Source organism: Scylla paramamosain, chromosome 20 (assembly GCF_035594125.1).
Source record: "Scylla paramamosain isolate STU-SP2022 chromosome 20, ASM3559412v1, whole genome shotgun sequence".
NCBI classification, from domain to species: Eukaryota; Metazoa; Arthropoda; class Malacostraca; order Decapoda; family Portunidae; genus Scylla; species Scylla paramamosain.
Window position 1 is genome coordinate 22,008,995 of NC_087170.1, and position 20,000 is coordinate 22,028,994.

The 20,000-nt window shown below is 43.7% G+C and overlaps 2 protein-coding genes across 7 annotated transcripts in view; both read left to right on the top strand.

The window, feature by feature from the left end:
* The window catches only part of LOC135110138 (protein FAM200C-like), a 57,023-nt gene extending 52,529 nt beyond the window's left edge, over positions 1-4,494 (top strand). The window contains exons 5-7 of the mRNA XM_064022094.1: positions 2,878-2,904; positions 3,008-3,061; positions 4,453-4,494. Of these exons, the coding sequence (XP_063878164.1) occupies positions 2,878-2,904; positions 3,008-3,061; positions 4,453-4,494 (123 nt within the window). The remainder of the gene's footprint in view (positions 1-2,877; positions 2,905-3,007; positions 3,062-4,452) is intronic.
* LOC135110649 (protein kinase C and casein kinase substrate in neurons protein 2-like) overlaps positions 1-20,000 on the top strand; it is a 158,933-nt gene that overhangs the window by 67,276 nt on the left and 71,657 nt on the right. The gene's annotated exons all lie outside the window — the stretch shown is intronic.

A 20,000-nucleotide genomic window follows, 5' to 3' on the forward strand; every position in this document is an offset into this window, starting at 1 on the left:
TTTTTGTGATGATTTACATTATCTGTTAAAAAAAAAAAACAGGACATTTCTTTTATATTTTGCATTTCCTCTCACAACGGCGCCATTTCTGGATTCAGGCGAGACCGACTATTGCATTCCCGCGTATAAAGAGAAACTGTTGTCATGATTTTTATGTTTGCTCCATTAACTTGGGGTATTTGTGGCTCGTGAGAGTCGTGGCTGTGTTTTGTTGTGATTCACTCAGTTCATTCGTGTCTGGTGAATGTTAACTACACTAATGAATGAATGAACTCTTTGTTTGCTCGCTTGTATGTGTTTATTCATCTGTTTGACTTTTGATTTATATATTTGGTTTATTTATTTATTTATTCACTATCTCATTCAGTCAGTTCAGTCATTGGATTATTTTATATATTTATTCATTCGTTTACTTAATCATGTATTCATATCCTTGATGAATAAGAGAGAGAGAGAGAGAGAGAGAGAGAGAGAGAGAGAGAGAGAGAGAGAGAGAGAGAGAGAGAGAGAGAGAGAGAAATCTTCACCCATGTGTTTGTGCGTGTGAACAGAAAGTTAGACATTCCTGTGTTGCTCCTGTACTGTGTGTGTGTGTGTGTGTGTGTGTGTGTGTGTGTGTGTGTGTGTGTGTGTGTGTAAAGGCAGTATAGGGGGTTAATGGCCCACACAGGTATGTTATGGGTGGTTATGGGATGCATACCTGTACACGTGACATTAGAAACTTAATTAAATCCCAAACTGAGAGAGAAACACACCTCACCTTGGTAATGAACAGGTGTAGCCAGGTGTGGGTATGTTGGTAATTACACCTCCCTGCTGACGGTCACGCGAACCATCATTTAGGGGAGTGAATTAATTAACACCTGGCTTTTATAATATCTACACACATGCACGTATTGTAAAGTCACTGTCATGTTCTCTCTCTCTCTCTCTCTCTCTCTCTCTCTCTCTCTCTCTCTCTCTCTCTCTCTCTCTCTCTCTCTCTCTCTCTCTCTCTCCAGGTGTTTCTTTTCCTCTTTCTCTGTTGCGTCTCTCATTCTTTTCTCCATGGAGTGGTATTTTGCAGACTCTCCTTTCACTGTCTGTTATTTGTGACAGCTTACGTACACTTGCATTGCCTCCTTCATTTCTCCTTCTTGCTGTGTCCCCTTATGGCATTCCTTCCATCTTTCCTTCCTTCCTCTCCCTCTAATTTTTCTTCCTTATTTTTCTTTAGTGGTTTATTTTCTTTCTTCTTCCCTTCCTCTTTCTTTTCTTGGTCTCTTTTCTGTCTTCGGGTTTTCTCTGTGATCTTTTCTTTCCTTCTTCCTCTTTTCATTTTGCTTTATATATTTTTTCTCTCTCACTTTTATATATACTTTTTTTTTGTGTGTTCTTTCGACCATTCTTTACCTCTCTCTCTCTCTCTCTCTCTCTCTCTCTCTCTCTCTCTCTCTCTCTCTCTCTCTCTCTCTCTCTCTCTCTCTCTCTCTCTCTCTCTCTCTAAGAATAAATATAATAAACACAAACTAAAGATAAAAAAAAATAGAGAAATAACAAACGATAAGCAAACAAGATAAAATAAATAAGAATAAAAGAGCAGATAAGATAAAGAGATAAACACAAAATACAAACAAATATTTAAAATTTAGTATACATCATTTTGTAAACCGTGACTCACCTCCCTCCTTCCCTCCCTCCCTCACGGACTACAGATTGCGCTTATCTTGCTTCAGTAACACTAAATTAAAGAAAACCCTCGACGTTTCATCATTATTTACTCGTATTTCACCACCGCCCTGGGCTCCCTCTGCTCACACCACGGCGGAATCTGGAGGCTCGTGTGCTAGCTGTCACTGTCATTAGTCATTTACGAGTTTACTTTGTCTTCTGCGGGAAGGTGGTGGTGGTGGTGGTGGTGGTGAGGAGGAGGAGTGGGAGGAGGAGGAGGAGAGGACAGGACAAGAAGAAAAACAAGAACGAAAAGAACAACAAAAACTACTACTACTACTACTACTACTACTACTACTACTACTACTACTACTACTACTACTACTACTACTCTGTAAAACTTGATGTCTTCTGTCTTTCATTTGTGTAGTCTCGCGCGTGTAAAGTACAAGTTTTAATCTTTGTATCTGTAATTTTCCCTTGCATTCTTTTTTTTCTCTTTTTTTTACTTCACCTCACGAGTTTACATTCTTGTTCGTTTCGTGAACTTTCAGCTTGCGATCTTTCATTGTCATCACATATCACATCACGTCAATGCTACAGCTGTACGTATTTGTGTACCGAACGCAGCAAACAGGCAGCCTTCCCTTGAACACACACGCGGCAGCACAACTTGTAATGAGAGGTGATAACTTTGTATTTAATGATAATCACGCGGTAAAGTTGTGGTTACTGCCGCTAAAGTTGATCACCAATCTGCAAAATGTAGCACACCAGCTGGCCTTAATGCAAGCAAGCGATGGCCGCTGAACAGCACTCGCCAGCCACACCCATGCCTGCCTTCCTGTTTAAGCTGCTCCGCCTCAGCTTGGTGACTTATTATGGTAGTCTTAAACTCTTTCAGCTTTCATTGTGACTCATTTCAAAGGCTACAGAGGTTATTTGTCAAGGTAACTTTCCAATTAATGGTGTGGAATCTCTGTTATATTAATGGAATCACAAAAGCACTCTGGGAAACATTTAAAACTAGAGCCGGTTAGATGTCAAAATGAGTCCGCAGAACATTTCAGAATACAATCTTCGTTATATCATTAGAATTATGAAAACTCCCACTAACACCCTAATAATTTGTACTTGAGCCTGCTGCGTGTCTAGATAAGGTGCCGAACCTTTCAAAATACTATGCTTGTGGTCAGATTACCAAGCAAACTTTCCCTCACACTGCAGAGAATTGTCAACCGTAAGAGTCTCCGAGTAAGTCCTATACTTTCCTACAAAACAAGATACTTAAGGCAATGGTTCATTTAGTAATATAGGATGTATACCTTATCTGTAGCTCTGTGTCCCCTCTGCTCAGACTTTAGAATATTCGTCTAACATCACCATATTTAAGCTGCGTAAGTCCCACGTGGTCAGTTGTTGGCTTGGTGCGTGAAATCCGTGTGTGTGTATGTGTGTGTGTGTGTGTGATAAGATACATGGAAGTAAACGTCAGACAGTTATTGCATCCGCGCCACTAAATCAATTAACCTGCACATTAATTCCCATACTAATACAATTACATACAATTACAGTCATTCGCCGTGCCAGTTTGTAGGCCGTTAGATTTGTAGTCGAGTGAGGCGGTAGCGGCGTTGACTAAGGCAGTGTTGTATGAAGGGCAGACAGCGTACAGGGAAAAAAGAAAGGAAAAACTCTCATCGGTGTTAATATTTCTGCAACACCTTCCGGGTTTGAAATATATAACATTGCAGTAATAATATAAGTGATGACATGTTTGGATATCCTTACATGATACGGAAGATTAGATTACATGTGCAGATTTCCGTGTTACTCAGTGTTAGTTTTGTCTCGTCACTCCAGTCCAAGAGAGAGAGAGAGAGAGAGAGAGAGAGAGAGAGAGAGAGACTGACTGTTCAAGGAATACTCAGAAAAACTATCAGCATATATTCGTAATAAAAGTGTCCGCTTAATTGCTGGTTCTCTGAAAGCTGAATAGAAAAGGTTGCACTCGGGTCTGACAATTTAATTCTGGAGGTGTCTTGATGTTCCTATATTGTAATTTCCCTTGTCGTTGAAAGAGGTAAATAAAATCAGAGAATTGCAAAGTTTACGTGTGTGTGTGTGTGTGTGTGTGTGTGTGTGTGTGTGTGTGTGTGTGTGTGTCCGTGTGTGTGTGTGCTGCAGTGACCTCGTTTCGGCGTCTTCCTGGAGCTTCCTAAGACGATTGGAACACACGTTAATGATCTGAAGCCTCCCCCGCGTATCAGCTGGAGTGTTGGGGAGCGGCCCGCGTGCGTGACAACGTGGAGGAGGCGCCGCTATGTCAGCCTTGCTCCCGGTGTCAGGCTCCTCCGGCCCTCGTCCTGCGTGTGTGTTGACCTTGCAGTGCTTTGTGCCTTCACTTTGAGAGGTTGTTTATATGTATAGCCACTTGAGTGTTTACGTCATCATGAGAGTTTTAGTTAATATCTCATTGAGTTGTATATCTTTCAAGACACTTATTCTCCAATTTTAGATGACCTTTTTTGACCTTTCTTTGAGACTGGCACTTCAGTTTTTTTTTTTTTTTTTCTGAGCTCTTTGTTGCCCTTGGCCAGTGTCCCTCTTACATAAAGAAGGAAAAATGTTCCTTCACATGCTTGGATAGTTTTCTTTCCTTCATCCCCAGTCATGCTGTACTGTTAGTGGCGGTGCTGACGAGCCAGTCCCGTCGCGTTGCTGTGTCTGTTGTGGCGCTTAATTGATCAGATTAGCTAACGGTGCTTCATGATGACGCTCAGCTCGCCCTCCACACACCAGCGTGCCGGCCTGAGCCCCGCTGAGGACCACTTCCCGGACTAACGCAGGCGGCAACGACCCATCGCCCACTGTAAGCCCTCCCTCAGGTACACTCCCGCACACTCCCATCCTCACCCGCTGCTCCCCTCCCCCAGCCTAGCCTCAGTCACGCCCCATGGCTCTCAGTCCCCTTACCGGCTGGCCTCTAAGCCTGAAGCCTCACATAAGAACATTACAATGCATTACACCAGATCGTAAAAAAAACGCTGTGGCGACTGAAGGTTTGTCGAGCCTCGCAGGCGTACACCGCCCCCACAACACACGCACACACACACACACACACACACACACACACACACACACACACACACACACACACACACACACACACACACACATAGGTTCATGCAGTGGCCTTGCTGTGGTGTGAGCTTTGCAAGGGTCTGACTCTCTCCGTGTAGCTCCTCATGTTCTTAGGCCATCATGCGCCTCTCCTTCAGGTACCCCAGCCAGCATGTCGCCCCCCGCTGCCTGACACGGTGTTGGTGGTAGTGCCGTGACGTGGCCCCCGGCAAGGACACGAACAGGCAGGCCCTACTGGTCTAATGGGCGGGGCAGTCACAGCTGGAGGGGAAGGGTTTCTAGCGTGGTAGGGAGCGGCCAGACCCCCACCCAGTGCCGGCCCAGTGGTGGGGGGATTGGCACAGGGCGGCACTGGACGCTGTCTCGCCTCCACTCTGAAGATTAAAGTTGCTCAGCCCAGCATGCACGTCTGGCGCACGATGGCTCGAGGCTGGCGTGGCGTCACAACGTTGCTGCATAAACCTTCACCTTCCGAAATAGCCATTAGAGGAGGAAGGCTGAGTGCGGTGTGTGTGTGGCTGTGTGGCTGTGGCTGTCTGTTTGTCTGTAAGCCGCCTCTCTCTAGCTTGGACAGCGGGGAGTGAGGTGTGTTGAATCAAAGCTTGTGGGGGTTATAGAATTACGGGGAATAGAATACATGCCTCCTGGGAGTTTAGGGATTAGACCGTATTGAATGTGTATTTCCTATGAACTTTATGACTGGAGAGAGTAGAATGTATGCCTTACCTGAGCTTTAGGATTAGAAAATAAGGAGTGTATGCCGTATGTGAGTTTTAGGAATAGAAAAAAGCGTGAAATATCGCCTTCCTGCTGAAGACAACAACCTATGTGTGTGTGTGTGGTTGGGTGTAGGTATGTGTACTGACCATCCTGTGTGCATAGCGGCTGACCTGGCCAAGGAAGTGATGTTATAGGTCATCCTTCACCCGTTACTTTACCTGTGGCCCGCCTGCCTGTCTTAGCGTCCCCTTTGCTGTGTCCTCCCTCCCTGACATTCACGTACCAGCTGACAACACGGGGAGGGGAAAAGACAGCACGATATCTCTGCCTGGGATCTTTATACACTGGAGACGTGTCAACAGAACGGGTCACGCTGAAGGGCAGATGTCACGCTGGTGTAGTGGTAGTGGTCAGGAATGTTTGTTCGAAGAGGGAGAGAAGGAGACGCATGCAGAGGCTTCCCTCACACACACACACATACACACTTACATGCGCATACCACTGTGGGGTTCTCGCTGCCTCACCCACTAAGCCACCCACCTTGCATTCCACACCTACCACTGCTCTCCTGCGTGACCTATTGCACCTGAAGGAGGGGGAGGGGGGTGGTGGACGGGCGGTGGATGGAGGGCAGGATAAGGTGAAATGTTGAGGTTAGTTGTACTGTTACTAATAGGATTATTATAACTCTCTCTCTCTCTCTCTCTCTCTCTCTCTCTCTCTCTCTCTCTCTCTCTCTCTCTCTCTCTCTCTCTCTCTCTCTCTCTCTCTCTCTCTCTCTCTCTCTCTCTCTCTCCACGCTTTCTCTCATTTCTCATTATTACTTTGACTCCCACGCAACTCTCTTCTCCGTCCTCCTCCTCCTCCTCCTCCTCCTCCTCCTCCTCCTCCTCCTCCTCCTCCTCCTCCTCCTCCTCCTCCTCCGCCAACACCTGTATTTTTCCTCGTTTTTGTGGTGACTTGATTCTCTCATTTGCGGTGAGAGAGAGACGGAGGGGAGGAGAGAAAAAAGGAGGAAGAGGAGGAGGATAAAAGACTGACACGCGACTGATAAGAGAAGGCGGTAATGGTGGTGATAGTGGTGGTGATGGTGGTGGTGATGGTGGTGGTGATGGTGGTGGTGATGGTGATGGTCATGGTGATTGAAAGAAACGTTGTGATCAGAGAGAGAGAGAGAGAGAGAGAGAGAGAGAGAGAGAGAGAGAGAGAGAGAGAGAGAGAGAGAGAGAGAGAGAGAGTAGCGGAGGGACATATTTGAGGCTTTAGATTATAAAGAAAATCAGAGAACAAAAAAAAAAAAATACGAAAGACATTTTGACAGAATAAAAAAAAACTTAAACTTGACTGAAGAATATAATTTTCAGCTTTCGACTCAGGAATTCATTATATTGTAAAATAAATAAATAAATAAAAAAAAATATATACATTTGTTGTCTGAAATGATCTGCGTGGGGGAGAAACTGTTCAAGACTTTTTTAATGGTGTTTCTAAAAATCGGACGAAAAAAAGAAAATAGAAAAAAGAAAGACGAGGAAATAATGTAATTGTGACGGATTTAATTAACTATTTTATTTTATATTTAAAATTTCAAGAAACCATTTTTTTTTATTCATGTTAGTTTTCTATCGTCGGTGTCCTCCACCTCCTCCTCCTCCTCCTCCTCCTCCTCCTCCTCCTCCTCCTCCTCCTCCTCCTCCTCCTCCTCCTCCTCCAACGACAGGTGTGTCTCCGGTACTAATTGAAGAATCTCATGTAAACAGGAAAACTTTTGGTTCATTTGTATGAGAGAGAGAGAGAGAGAGAGAGAGAGAGAGAGAGAGAGAGAGAGAGAGAGAGAGCACTGGAATGAGGGAAGAGTTGCGGTCGGGAAAGTCTCATTAGGAATATTTCAGTAAGGCTTCACGCACACTGAGGCTTCACTGCACACACACACACACACACACACACACACACACACACACACACACACACACACACACACACACACACACACACACACACACACACACACACACGATAACCTTTCCTTTTATGCTCTCTCTCTTTCTCACATTGAGTTCACGTGTCTTCTCTTATCTGGGAGAGAGAGAGAGAGAGAGAGAGAGAGAGAGAGAGAGAGAGAGAGAGAGAGAGAGAGAGAGAGAGAGAGAGGGTGCTGGCCATGTTTATGCATTTGTCTGCAAAATATCGGTTATTGGTTCTCGTGGCCAGTTTTGATATTCTCGTCCTCTTCCTCATTCCTCCTCCTCTTCCTCCTCCTCCTCCTCCCCCTCCATCTCTCTCTCTCTCTCTCTCTCTCTCTCTCTCTCTCTCTCTCTCTCTCTCTCTCTCTCTCTCTCTCTCTCTCTCTCTTTCGTTTTTCTCTTCCTTTTCTCTTCTCGTTATTTCCTTTTTTTCTTGTCATTTTTCTGCTTTTTACCTTCCATCACAGATACTACTACTACTACTACTACTACTACTACTACTACTACTACTACTACTACTACTACTACTACTACCACCACCACCATCAATACAAATGCACCAGAATAGCGAAGTGGGACAGAATCAGCTGGAGTTGGAGGAAATTCAGGAGTGGAGTAAAAGTTTCCTCCTCCATCTCTCTTCCCTCCCTCCTTCCCTCCTGCGTGGCGAGTCCGGAGGGAGGGAAATGGAAGAGAGAGATCAATCTTTGGCCACGGTGAAATCTTAGAGCTTGTGAGGAAATTAATGGAGGTGATAGGCACTTGTAGCTTCCGTCAGTCGAGTCATAGAGAGAGAGAGAGAGAGAGAGAGAGAGAGAGAGAGAGAGAGAGAGAGAGAGAGAGAGAGAGAGAGAGAGAGATACAAACACTCATTCCAGGAAGTACTACTTATCTCTCCCCCTCCTATCTTTACCCTCCCTTTCTTTCCTCTCCTCCTTCCTCATTCTCCCATCCTCTTCCTTCCTCCATCCCTAATCTCCCATCCTCTTCCCTCTCCCTTCCCCTTCTCTATCATCTCACCGTCACCCGTTTTCTATACCGTGACACCTCGCCCTGTCCCCTCACGCAAATCACTACATCACCTGTGCTGTGAAACGTGACCACTTGACATACTCGTATCTTGGCGTCTCGATAGTATTCGTAATAATGATTCTGTTTCACTGAGGTACACAAGTCTTTGCTCTGAATTCTGTGGGTTTTCATTGGTTTTAAACTGCTCTGTTGCAAGTTACAGGTTCAGGGATGATAAGGTTAGATTGAATTAACTTTTTTCAGTGTTGTATAGTGTGTTTCTTTAACCCTTTGACTGCTACAGCGCTCTTAGCCTAATGTTATATGCTGGTTTGAGTTTAGATAAGGGTTCTGAAGGATAGCACTCCAAGCAAAAGGTGTCACCAAATCTAGTAAGGCTTTTTAGTACCTGCAGCTTCATTTCTGACGAGTAAAACCACTTAGGGTTGCTGGAAATTAAATTACACGTGCCATTAGCAGTAGGAGGGTTGACTACAAACCACTCTGAGGCATTATTTTTTTGTTGAGTAGCCTTTTTTTTATCATACTCGCTAAACACTGGATAATCTACTCTTTTCGCTCCCTTTCCTTTCTTACAGGTGCTCTGAAAACTTTTGTACAGCGCCTCTAGTGTTGTGCGTTGTTAGGTATCGCAGTGGTAGGGGTAGACAGAGATGCGAAGTGATTGTTTCCTAAGTACAGTAGTAGATGGATGGAATAGACTGATTAGGTTGTTAGTGGTTAGTCAGTAGGGAGCCTCGATGGAAGATTAGATAGATGTATGAATAGTGATGGTGGATACAGGCAAGAAGGCTTCGTTACAGGGATTCCCACGTGTAGGCCTACTGATTTCGTGGTCGTAAGTTCATAAACGTACAGGGAGGTTTCCAAATATCACAGACAGCAACAGTAGTCATGGAGTGGCTTACATAGCTGAGTTACCTGCATTGATTTTTTTGTGGAGTTAAAAGTTAAGTAGAATTATCGAGATGAAAGGTGTGTTTAGTGACATTATCAACTGTTACAGATAAGTATGGATGATGGTTAAGAAACTGAGATGTTCAGATGAGTGGCAATAACTAATAAGAATTTATGGGTGGAAGTAGAAAAATTTTATTAAACCTTACAAATAAAATAAACATGAATCTCTCTCTCTCTCTCTCTCTCTCTCTCTCTCTCTCTCTCTCTCTCTCTCTCTCTCTCTCTCTCTCTCTCTCTCTCTCTCTCTCTCTCTCTCTCTCTCTCTCTCTCTCTCTCTCTCTCTCACAGGCACCCAGTGGCGTGGCGAGATGATTGCGTGGATAACAGGCCCTGATAGCTTATAGTCTGTCGGCACTGTTTGTTTGGGATAAGATTGGGCCAATGAGAAGTGTGTGTTGGCAGGGGGCGGTGTTGAGTGAGTGGTTTTAATCTTAAACGATAATATACTGTACGTTACTTCTATGTGTTAGTCTTTTTTTTTCTATTTTTTTCTCGTATTTTTTTTTTCAATCAATATTTAAGTAGATAAGTGTGTGTGTGTGTGTGTGTGTGTGTGTGTGTGTGTGTGTGTGTGTGTGTGTGTGTGTGTGTGTGTGTGTATGTGTGTTGCAGGGTGCTCATCTCTCGCTCTCATCTCGACTTGCGGTCCAGTGTCTGATTGATGGATTCACCTGATGCCTCGCCACAACGGGATCACCTATCGTCGCCTTGCAGTTCATTGTTGGTCAGGTCAGGACGAGTAGACGAGCACAACGGTCTGTCGGTTCGAATGTCGACTTGACCTCAATTGCATTACAAAGTGAGGCTTATCAGCGGCACATGCACTCCACTGACCATCATGTGACAACTCGTGCACCGACATCGTGTGTGTGTGTATGTGTGTGTGTGTGTGTGTGTGTGCTCCGCCTCCTTCACTTCATCTGTTCTCAAGGGGATAAAAAAATTACTTGCATTGTTGAAGTCCTTCCTATTTAAATTCATGTTACTTCCATAGTTGGTGATTTGTTGTATTACTAAGGAAAAAAAAAGACAGGAAAGGTGGAAAAAAAAAGTCAGACCTTGTACAGTTGCCTCGTATTAGGGAAATGTGAACAAATTGTAAGCCGGGCGATGGTTTCATAATTAGCATTTAAAAGTTAGTAATTTTTGTTGTAATTTCAAAACAAATATAATTGGATTTAATTTGAGCTATAATCGAATAGGATGCAGTAATAACTGTTTCGAAATTATAAGTTTATAAACTTTTAATTGTTAATCATAGAACCATCTCCTAGCTATTAGTGTTGACAATTCCATACAACACAAACTCTCTCTCTCTCTCTCTCTCTCTCTCTCTCTCTCTCTCTCTCTCTCTCTCTCTCTCTCTCTCTCTCTCTCTCTCTCTCTCTCTCTCTCTCTCTCGTCTCTTTATTAACCCATAAATCACCACCCAGATACAGAAGCAGCGACGTAACAACATGCATCACTCATTGTATCTAGTGCCTCGGCGCCGTTAGGAAGACAGCAACATGAACATCCCCAACAATAACACCAGACCCCTCGTGACCAGCACCACTCGTTCACAGGGAGGGAAAGGCGGATGAATGAACATCTATGCCATCTTTGAAACTGGACTCTTGTAATTCTCCGGGCTAGTGTGGCAGTAACTTGAGTCTGCCGTCCTTCTCACTGCTATGTTACTCTCCCTCTCTGTCTCTCTCCCTCTGCAGCCTCCCTCATCTTCAAAATACATGCAACTGACCATCTCCCTCTCTCCTGCTCTCCTTTCCTGACCAAGCGAGGTGAGGGAGGGCGGTGCGTGGCGTGTGGGCAGGCATTGAACGAGGCTGCGAGGCAATGAAGGGAGCGCTGAGGAGATGCTGTGGGGCCGTGAGGAAGGCGTAATGATGAAGTTGGTTTGGGAAAAGAGGAGAGGAGTGGGTGAAGGGATGGGGGAATGAGGGAGGGGGTCAGGATGGGGGCTGATGGAGCAGTGGGTGAAAATGGAAGTTTGGGAAGAGGGGATGGGGAAGGAAGTGGGTAGAGGTAGGTGTTGTTGGGTGAGGGAGGGGAAAAAGAGAGGAAAGAGAGGTGATTGAACAGTGACCTAGTTTCCTCTTACGTTTTGGGAGAGAAGAAATGTAAGGGTATGTCTGAGAGAGAGAGAGAGAGAGAGAGAGAGAGAGAGAGAGAGAGAGAGAGAGAGAGAGAGAGAGAGAGAGAGAGAGAGAGAATGCATTACCGGTTGAAATACGTCACAATTTTCACGAAAGGCGTCACCTTGAGAAGGCAGAATATTTTACATTTTCCTCCTCCTCCTCCTCCTCCTCCTCCTCCTCCTCCTCCTCCTCCTCCTCCTCCTCCTCCTCCTCCTTTTTCTTTTTTCCTTCTTTTCTCCTCTCCTCCACTCACTCAGCTGTATACCACTCCTGTCACACACACACACACACACACACACACACACACACACACACACACACACACACACACAGTTCCTCCTCCACAAACACACATCCTTCTCTCACTAAACACACCTACACACACACACACACACACATCCCTCACATTCCCCCCCACCACACTCACGACTCACGACTCACGAAGCAGCAGAGTCCTGAAGGAGCTGAAGAAGTTGGGAAGTCTTACGCTCCCCGCCTTGTTTATCCTTAAGGCCTTGGGGGGGGGAGTTAAAAAGGGCTATTAGCGGCTCAGGACAAGACTTGGGGTGGCCATTAGAAGCCTGGAAGGAACCTTGTGCAGTCATTATCTTGCCGTGAGAAAATACTGCATGAAAGTTTAATTGGGGGGTTGCAGTTTTTCCGGGTGATGGGTGAGAGAGAGAGAGAGAGAGAGAGAGAGAGAGAGAGAGAGAGAGAGAGAGAGAGAGAGAGAGAGAGAGAGAGAGAGAGAGAGAGAGAGAGAGAATCACAACTTATGATTTCTGAGAACGATAGTGGGCAATTTTGTAATAAGAAAAGGAGCAGAGAGAGAGAGAGAGAGAGAGAGAGAGAGAGAGAGAGAGAGAGAGAGAGAGAGAGAGAGAGAGAGAGAGAGAGAGAGAATCTTTTCTTATGATTTCTCAGTACGATAAAGTTAACTCATGGATAAGAGAAACTACCAGAGAGAGAGAGAGAGAGAGAGAGAGAGAGAGAGAGAGAGAGAGAGAGAGAGAGACCCAGCTTCCTTCCACGTGACATATAAAGCTTGTTATCTGTATGAAATGAGGTGCCACTGTAAGAAATAGTTGACAGCCAGCGGAAATAAGAAGGAAGAGGAAGATAAGGTGAGGGAAGCGAGGGGGAAAAAAATAAAGGAGGAACTGGGGTAGAAAGGGAAGCCGAGGGGACGAGGGGAGAGTAAAGAGAAGAAGGGAGAGATAAAAGGGATGAAGGAAGGAACAAGCATGAGGACAGTTTGTAAATGGAAGGATAAGGGAGATAGAGAGGATAAAACACGGGAGTAAACAAGACTAGGTGATGAAAGAACGAAAAGGCAAGGAAAAAAAGGGAAATTAAGAAGGAAAAAGGCAAGAAAATGATAATAAAAGAGACAAAAAGAAAGGAAATGTAGAGACGAAGATAGCAGAAGATGAAAAGGAAGGCAAAGAGAAAATTAAGAAGGATAAACGGAAGAAAACAGGAAGAAAACAAGAAAAACGATAATGAAAGAAGAAAAAAAAGGATAGAAAGAACGAGAAATAAAGGAAAAAGAGAAGAATACTAGAAAAGAAACAGTACGAGGACAAGAAGAAAAGGAAAAAGGAAAAAAAAAGAAAGGAAAACTTAACATGTGTAAAATTAGGTAAGGAGGAAGGAGAGACGGTCGTAAGGAGTAAGAAAAGACGAAGAAGGAGATAACAAGGATAAAAGATAGCAAGGAAGGAAAGGGAAGCAACGGTAAAAGAGAAATAATGAGGAAAGAAGAAAGATAATGAGCAGTATATAACGAGAGAGAGAGAGAGAGAGAGAGAGAGAGAGAGAGAGAGAGAGAGAGAGAGAGAGAGAGAGAGAGAGAGAGAGAGAGAGAGACGAAAGTGGGGGAAGGCTTTTGAAACAGTGCCAGCAGAAATAGGTCAGCCTCCCTAATCCATACTGAGGAGGAGGGAGAGAGAGAGGGAGAGTGACAGAAGGGGGGAGAGCAGGGAGAAGGATAACCCTAGTGAGCCTTTGTGTGTGTGTGTGTGTGTGTGTGTGTGTGTGTGTGTGTGTGTGTACGTCAATAACACATACAGTGACCTGCTTGTCTTGTTAGTCATTGGCCTCCTTTTCAGAGAGAGAGAGAGAGAGAGAGAGAGAGAGAGAGAGAGAGAGAGAGAGAGAGAGAGAGAGAGAGAGAGAGAGAGAGAGAGAGAGATTACCAAGAATTACGTACTGAGTTGACCCCCACACACAATTTACTCCTCTGTCCCCAAAACCTCCCCGAGACACAAGTGGTATTGATTCCACCTCGCAGGAATATCTCAGGCGGCGCCCAGACCAGGCCGGCATTCTAAAACGATTTGCTTTCTCACACGACCATGTTTAAAAGCCACAGAGATGACTGGCCGGGTTCTCAAGAGTGTTTTTCTTGTTGATACTCTAGAAATCTTGTTAATCTGTCACTAGAACCGCAGAAACACCCTTAACAACCCATCTCACTTCAACTAGAGCCTTTTGAATGTAGTGAAGGTGCAGCGCAGAAGTGTTTCAATACACGCTCGCAAGGATGACTCAGGAACACGCGGAAAACACAAGACTGAGCTGAATGCTAGCACATCTCATTTTACAAGCGGCACCTCTGAGGCTCCTCTGCACTCCTGACGCTGAATAAGAGATGCGAAGAGGTTGTCTGGGAGAGAACGATGACCTAGTTTGTCTCTACCCCGCCGCGACCTCTTTGTGTGCCGCGCAAGGGTGGACCATCCTTCACTCTTCCGTATTCCCAAACTGTGTCTTTCCTTTACGACTTCCAAAAGGGTCCAATCTAGTTGTTGTTGGTTTTCAAGGATGTTTTTCGTGTTGTAGTGGTAGTTTAACAAGGATTCTGTGTCATCGGTGGGGGAAAAAGGAAGAAAACAAAGAAAATACATCTGAGTTTTTTAATGATCTCATTGGCCGTTTGAAAGAAGGTCCTGTGAAAGATTGGAACGTTTCAAAATTTTGGTTCTTGATGCTTGATGTTCCTACACCATGAGCCGTTAAACAAGGATTCTGCGTTATCGGTGAAAAAAAGAAAAGAAAAGAAAACACGCCTGAGATCTTGACTTATCTCAGTGGCCGTTGAAAAAAAAAAAAAAGTTCTTATGATTTGAGCGTTTCAAAATTTGGGTTCTTAATGCTTTATGTTCCTACAGCGTGACCTTTTATCGCCGGAGGAAGGAAGATGTTGACATATTTCGGCCCCTCAGCTCCTCTTGTATAATTTAGTCACGTATGGTTACCTTCCCCTCCCATTTCCTCGTATTGTGTCCCAGAATCTAGTGTTTTATCGGTTGCGTCTGAACACATTTGAATATTCCGGGAAGTTTTATGTTATGTTGAGAGTTTTGCTCTTCTTTCTACGGGAAATAGGCCGATTTTTTTTTCTTTTTTTTCAGCCTCTGTTTCCCAAAGTTTGTGTCGAAGGTAGAGATTGTATTTCCTCGATCTACAATACAGCTTAGAACCTTGTTTGTTTTCCTTTTTCGTTTTCTTTGTCTTTTTCCTCTTCTTTATCCAGTATTTTCAAGTTATCGTGTATTTTCCTTTCATTTATTTATTATTATTAGTAGTAGTAGTAGTGGTAGCAGCAGCAGCAGCAGTAATAGTAGTAGTAGTAATAGTAATACCGCCACCACCACCACCACCAACCACTACCACTTCCATTGTTTGGGGGTATTCATCACTGTGTCTGTCCGCCTGTCAGTCTGCCTGTCCGGAACACGGCTGCAAAAAGTTACCCTGGGAATTCAATGAAACTTAAGCAGGATTCGCGTCGGCCAAGAGACGATTGATTTGATTTTGAGGCGGATCCGGAAATTTGTGTGGATCAAGGATTTTGTTTTTTTGTTTCAGCGTTCCTCAGATTTACAGTCAAGCTTTCCAACCTTTGGCGGCGCGGAATTTGAGTCACCTTTAGTTGTGGTGGTCTAAAATATGACACTTTGTTTCTATACCAATTCTATCTAAGTGGTGGTGGTGCTGGTGGTGGTGGCGATGGTCTAAAAAATATTATACTTTTGCTTCTATATCAATTCTACCTAAGTGATGGTGGTGTTGGTGGTAATGGTAATAGCAATGGTCTAAGAAATGATACTCTTGCTTCTATATCAATTCTACCTAAGTGATGGTGGTGGTGGTGGTGGTGGTGGTGATAGCAATGGTCTAAGAAATGATACTCTTGCTTCTATATCAATTCTACCTAAGTCATTTATATTCACGAAGGTTATGCCATGAAATTTTCACCCATAAATCGTTCCATTTTTGTTCGTTCGTTGTGAATTCCTTCAGTCTAACCTAACGTAACTTAACATGACTAAATCTTATACAACATAATCTAACCTAACACAAACTGATTTAACTGAATTTATTATAGAGATAATATAGTGGAGAGTTGTTTATTTATTTACCTGTTTATTAGTTTAGTTTATTTATTTGTTTGTTTGTGTTGTCTGTTAGTATTATTCATCTTAGAGGGATAGAACATACATAGAAGAATTATCAAGAGGCTGACATAGCATTTTTATTTATTCATTTTTCAGACTCGAACGAAATTTGGCGAACACGTGTACTTAAACCTGAAACATAAAATCCCCAAGTTTCATTAAGATACGATCAAAAAATTTACGAGAGAAAAGAAAAAAGGGAAAATAAACACAACTTAAGGGCAACTGCAGCCACAGTCACCACACACTCCCACCAACGAAGCATACAACAAAAACAGACAAAACCAAACGTCCCACAACACTGATACTTTTCGCCTTGACATTGGGAGATCAAGTCCGTGTTGGCGCCCCTATGCTGCTCACGCTAAGTACCTCAGATGGGGGCGCCTGTAGTGTGGCTTAGAGCTGTCTGCGGGTGACGGGATTGTAACTTTATTGAGAGAGAGAGAGAGAGAGAGAGAGAGAGAGAGAGAGAGAGAGAGAGAGAGAGAGAGAGAGAGAGAGAGAGAGAGAGAGAGAGAGAGGCTATGGCTTCCTGTACTTGCTTGTGGCTGTGTGTGTGTGTGTGTGTGTGTGTGTGTGTGTGTGTGTGTGTGTGTGTGTGTGTGTGTGTGTGTGTGTGTGTGCGAACTATTGGAAAGGTGAGGGGTGAACACGATCCGGCAGAGAGAGAGAGAGAGAGAGAGAGAGAGAGAGAGAGAGAGAGAGAGAGAGAGAGAGAGAGAGAGAGAGACGTTCAAAATTAACGGGGGAAAGAAAGCCAGAGAGAGAGAGAGAGAGAGAGAGAGAGAGAGAGAGAGAGAGAGAGAGAGAGAGAGAGAGAGAGAGAGAGAGGTGCCTTACCGTGAAATAAACAAGAGCGGCCTCGGAATGGAAGCAAAACCTGGAATAATATACCCTGGAATCATTTACTGCATTGTTGACTGTATGGCTCTGACTGGCCTTTGCTTCAGGAGATATAAAGCCTTACAGAATTATCCATAGATTAATGAAAATTTTGAAGCTCTCGTCCCTCTATTGACTGGATGGACTCTTGATAAGTTTTGATTTTCTTTTTTTTTCGTGATTTTTTTTCTTATTTTTCTTATTTTTGTTTTCATTATTCCTTTATCAGTTTTTTTTTTTTTTTTTTTATTCGTAATCTTTTGTGTTATTGGTTATTTTTATTTTTATATTTTTTTCCCTTCACTTTGCTTTAAATCATTTCCTTATTTGTTTGTTATTTATTATTCGTATTTTTTTTCTTTGGGGGGAGGGTATTTATTTTAACGCGTATTTGTGTATTTATTTATTCCTTATTTATATGATTCACTCAGAATTTTATACCCACCGACGATTTCCCTTCACTCATCCACACAAATGGACCACAAACAGACAACAAATAAAAAAAAAAAAAAAAAAAACAAAGGCAGAAACACAGCAATTTAACCCCGTACAAATAAAATTCTCACACCCATTAAGCGTTCGCATTAACCGTAAAAACACAACACTAATAACTTCACAATACCTTCAGGGAGAGAGGAACAGAATGCGCCGACCACAACGCGGACTTTCCTGGAACGTCTCGTATATTTTAGCATTATTTTATTTCGTTTAAAGTTTTTCCACGAGCTTTGTCCATTTTTGAGAATATACGTTGAGAGAGAGAGAGAGAGAGAGAGAGAGAGAGAGAGAGAGAGAGAGAGAGAGAGAGAGAGAGAGAGAGATTCACCTGTTTTGTACACCTGTTTGAAATCTCCAAGACTAATTCACGATCTGTTTATGCCACCGTGAGTTACTCCTGCGCTATCTCACCTGTGCTGTCTCATTTCAGGTGAGGCTGGGAGGCGCTGGGTGGCGTGAGTCTGCAGGTATTACGGTGTGTGTGTGTGTGTGTGTGTGTGTGTGTGTGTGTGTGTGTGTGTGTGTGTGTGTGTGTGTGTGTGTGTGTGTGTGTTTTAAATTTTGTTATTTCTCTCTCTCTCTCTCTCTCTCTCTCTCTCTCTCTCTCTCTCTCTCTCTCTCTCTCTCTCTCTCTCTCTCTCTCTCTCTCTCTCTCTCTCTCTCTCTCTCTCTTCTATTTTTCATCATCATTATTATTGCAATTCTCTTTCTTATTCTTATTACTACCACCACCACCACGACCTTTCCACTTTACGCAACCTTTGACCTATCCCTTACACGCTGACCTCGTGACCTCGTCCCATGGCGCACGCACCCTGCCGCCCATACCTGACCCCTGGGACCTTATCTGTGACCTCAAAACAATGTCACGCTCAATTATCCAAGTGATGGTGAAAGTATGGTGATGATGGTGATGGTGATGGTGATTGTATGGTCCTGTAATCTCCGTAATGATGAGAAATGGTGGTAGGGCTGGTTGTGGTGTAGTAATAATGGTGATAGTGGTGATGGTGTTAGTAATGGTTAAGCGAGGTTAGGTTTAGGTGTGGTTATAGTGTTGATGGCAGTGACGGGAATAGATGCAGTGATGGTGGTAGTAGTAGTAGTAGTAGTAGTAGTAGTAGTAGTAGTCTAATTGGGATGTGGTGTTGATAATGATTGATAGAACATAAGAACATAAGAAATAAGGGAAGCTGCAAGAAGCGACCAGGCTTACACGTGGCAGTCCCTGTATGAAACACTCCTACCTATTTCCATCTGTTATCCCCATCCATAAACTTGTCTAATCTTCTCTTAAAGCTCTCTAGTGTCCTGGCACTAACTACATGATTACTGAGTCCGTTCCACTCATCTACCACTCTATTTGAGAACCAATTTTTTCCTATCTCCTTCCTAAACCTAAATTTTTCAAGCTTGAACCCGTTATTTCTTGTTCTACCTTGGTTGCTGATCCTAAGAATTTTGCTTACATCTCCCTTGTTATAACCCCTATACCACTTAAAGACTTCTATCAGGTCCCCTCTTAACCTACGTCTCTCTAGAGAATGTAAATTTAACCGCTTCAACCTCGCTTCGTAAGGAATACTCCTCATCCCCTGGATCCTTTTAGTCATTCTCCTCTGTACTGATTCTAATAGACCTATATCTTTCCTGTAATGTGGGGACCAGAACTGCACAGCGTAGTCTAGATGAGGTCTGACCAGCGCCAAGTATAACTTTAATATTACTTCCGGCCTTCTACTTTTAATGATAGTGGCAATAGCAAATGGTAGTGACGATAAGGTGAGTATGATAGTGGGAAATCATAGTAGTAGCAGTAGAAGTAGTAGTAGTAGTAGTAGTAGTAGTAGTAGTAGTAGTAGCAGTTCACAGTGCACTTGTCTTAATAATATCTCTTGGACACCACATTCCTCTTTCAAGACGCACAAGCCATCACTCCTCTTCCTCCTCCTCCTCTTCATATCTGCAGGTTCTCTTATCTCCTTATCTCCTCGTCTACCACTTGACCCTCCCTTTCCTTTCATTTTCATTCATGGAGACGAAATCAGTATCTCTTATCTCTCTCCTTCCGTGCCTGGCCGCTCCTGTCACCCCCCGAGGCAGGGCGAGGCTGAAGGGAGGAAGGTGCAGGATAGGGATGATAGGAAGGAAGGGAGAGATGGAATAGGTGATGAGAGGTTAAGGTTGAGAGATTGTTAGTAAGGAAGGGAGGAAGGTAAGACTTAACTTGGTGTGTGTTGAAGGGAGATGGGAGGGAGAGGAAGAAGGAAGGAGGGAGGGAGGGAAAGAGAGACCAAAGTTAGGAAAGGGAGGAGTGGAGGAGTTTTTATAGATTCCCTGTGGACTGTGGGAGAGAGATTGAAGAAATCACCGTGTGTGTGTGTGTGTGTGTGTGTGTGTGTGTGTGTGTGTGTGTGTGTGTGTGTGTGTGTGTGTGTGTGTGTGTGTGTGTGTTTCCGGTAACTTTATTTGTTGTTCTTTCATCATATTGTTCTCATAAATCTCTTACTCTTTCTTTCTCATTTAGTTCATACCAGAGATGTTTT